The 2,597-nt window shown below is 41.1% G+C and overlaps 1 protein-coding gene across 1 annotated transcript in view; it reads left to right on the top strand.

Moving 5' to 3' along the window:
- Positions 1-1,960, top strand: part of SAMD12 (sterile alpha motif domain containing 12) — a 275,953-nt gene extending 273,993 nt beyond the window's left edge. Inside the window, 1 exon segment of the mRNA XM_006878369.1 lies at positions 1,752-1,960. Within this exon segment, the coding sequence (XP_006878431.1) occupies positions 1,752-1,960 (209 nt within the window).
- Positions 1,961-2,597: the final 637 nt, after the last annotated feature.

The raw sequence follows: 2,597 nt of genomic DNA, 5'->3' as shown, positions 1-2,597 counted from the left end.
CATCCCACAACTCTTCTGGTCTTCAGTCTTTAGTGTTTAATGTATCAAATCTGTTCTTCAGATGATCTCTAAATTCAGGTGGGATATATTCAAGGTCATTTTTTGGCTCTTGTGAACTTGTTTTCATTTTCTTCAGCTTCAGTTTGAATTTACATATCAGTAATTGATGGTCTGTTCCACAATCTTCCCCTGGTCTTATTTTGACTGATGATATGGAGCTTTTCCATCATTTCTTTCTGCATATGTAGTCAATTTAATTTCTATGCAGCCCATGGCACTTTCAATATTCTCCTCTAGCACCATAACTCAAATGCATCAATTCTTCTACAGTCTTCCTTATCACTGTCCAACTTTCACATACATATGAGATTATTGAAAATATCATGGTTTGGCTCAGGTGCATCTTAGTCCTCAAGCTGACATCTTTGTTCTTCAACACTTTAAAGAGGTCTTATGCAGCAGTTTTGTCTAATGCAATACATCATTTGATTTCTTGGCTGCTGCTTCCATTAGTGTTAATGGTTGATTGAAGCAAAATGAAGTCTTTGACAACTTCAATCTTTTCTCCATTTATTTGGATGTTGTTTATTGGTCCAGTGTTGAGGATTTTTGTTTTCTTTACGTTGAGTTGCAATCCATACTGAAGCATGTGGTCTGTGATCATCATCAGTAAACTTTTTAGGTCCTCTTTGCTTTTAGAAAGCAAAGTTGTATTTTCATCTGTATATCGCAGGTTGTTAATGAGTCTTCCTCCATTCCTGATACCACATTTTTCTTTATAATCCAACTTCTTGGATTATATGCTCAGCATACAAACTCAATAAGTATGGCGAAAGACTACAGCCCTGGTGCACACCTTTCCTAGTTTTTAACAATTCGGTGTTCCCATGTTCTGTTAGTACAGCCGCCTCTTGGCTAGATATGGAAACTTCTGCCTATTGTGAGGTGTGCTGCGGGAGACTTGGAGTCCCATAAATTATAATGGAAACTTTGAATGCCCTTTTCACAGAAACCTCGTTGTAACCTGGGTTAAATGTGGCTGGAATTTCTGATTAAGCATAGTGAGAGCTGGGCTGTCAATAACCCAGGCTCCTCTGGGCCAGCCTAGAAACCCAAAGCCCTATGAAGAGCATGATTTCCAAGGACCCAAACATTCAGGTTAAAATTTTGCTCTTTTATCTGTCCCAATGTGTGAATCATTCAGGGGTTTCCAATATTAGACACAAATTGGAGTTCCCTTTAAAACTGTCCTCATTCCAATTGTCCATTCCTATGAGCAGTAAGGGAGTCCTGGTATGGCACTGTGTGTTAATGTGTCTGACTGCAAAGCCATTTGAACTTCATGGTCGTCAGTTCAAGCTCACCAGCTGCTCCTCGAAAATCTATACAGCGACGCTATGGGTCAAAAATGACTCTACAGAACTTAACAACAACAACATGAGCCATAATGGAGTCCTAGTGGGCACTGTAGGATAAGCACTGGACCACCAGGCCATTTGAACCGCAAGGTTGGTGGTTCAAATTCAACATCTGCTCCTTGGACACTGTATACAGGGACACTATGAGTCAGAACCAACCAGATGGTTCTGACTTAACAACAACATGAGAAATAGTAACAGAGACCTCTCTATGTTGTATTGTCTGTGTTTCCATGAAGCATCTGCTCTGGCTGAAATAGCCAGAACCAGGTTGGAAATCCTTCCCCAGCTTTATCTAATTTCCTTTTCCTCTTCTTTCTTGAACCCCCACAGGGCGAGCCCTGCTGAGACTCACTGACAAAAAGCTGGAGCGGATGGGGATTGCTCAGGAGAACCTCAGACAGCACATTTTACAACAGGTCCTCCAGCTGAAGGTGCGAGAAGAAGTCAGAAACTTACAGTTACTCACCCAAGGTACCCCTCTGCTTCCTATTGGGTGATTGGAAGGGGACTTGGGAGGAAAGAAAGCCGTGCTGTTGTGATGACATGGACAGGATGAATTGGGTTAGGCTTTTTTGTGGTATTTCCTTGGTGTAAAAAAGAAAGAAAAAATGACAATATGTGCAGATAGTTGATCCTTAAACAGTGCAGGATTTAGGGGTGCCAACCTCTAAATGCACTCAAAAAAATTATGTATAGTTTATAGTTGACCCCTGAACAAGACGAGTTTGAACTGCATTGGCCCACTTGCACGCAAATTCGTTTTTCTTGTTGCTACTGTGGTGAGCTCAAATGTTTCCAATATCCACTTAAAACATCACATGACACTAATCATTTCTGTGTGAGCATTTCGATGAATTATTAGTTCCACTCAACATTTTAAGTGGATACTCGAAATATTTGAGTTCACTGCAGTAGCTACAAAAAAAGATATCCATGTGTAAGTGTGTCCCCACAGTTCAACCCGTGTTGTCCAAGGATCAAGTGTGGCTTCAAAGGCCACTTCTCTGCCATAACTTTACATTTCACAGCTAGCTAAAGAGAAACATGCACACATCGAGATGACTAGTTGGGTTCTCTTCAGTGCGGCCATGGACATCTCAGCACTATGCATACTGCACAACCCAAAGCATCCTCTTCACCTCAAACAGGATACAAGTGGACCTTTATTCTGTGCTC

Source organism: Chrysochloris asiatica, unplaced genomic scaffold (genome assembly GCF_000296735.1).
Source record: "Chrysochloris asiatica unplaced genomic scaffold, ChrAsi1.0 scaffold00001, whole genome shotgun sequence".
In the NCBI taxonomy this organism is placed as follows: domain Eukaryota; kingdom Metazoa; phylum Chordata; class Mammalia; order Afrosoricida; family Chrysochloridae; genus Chrysochloris; species Chrysochloris asiatica.
This window is presented reverse-complemented; position numbering and strand designations above follow the sequence as displayed.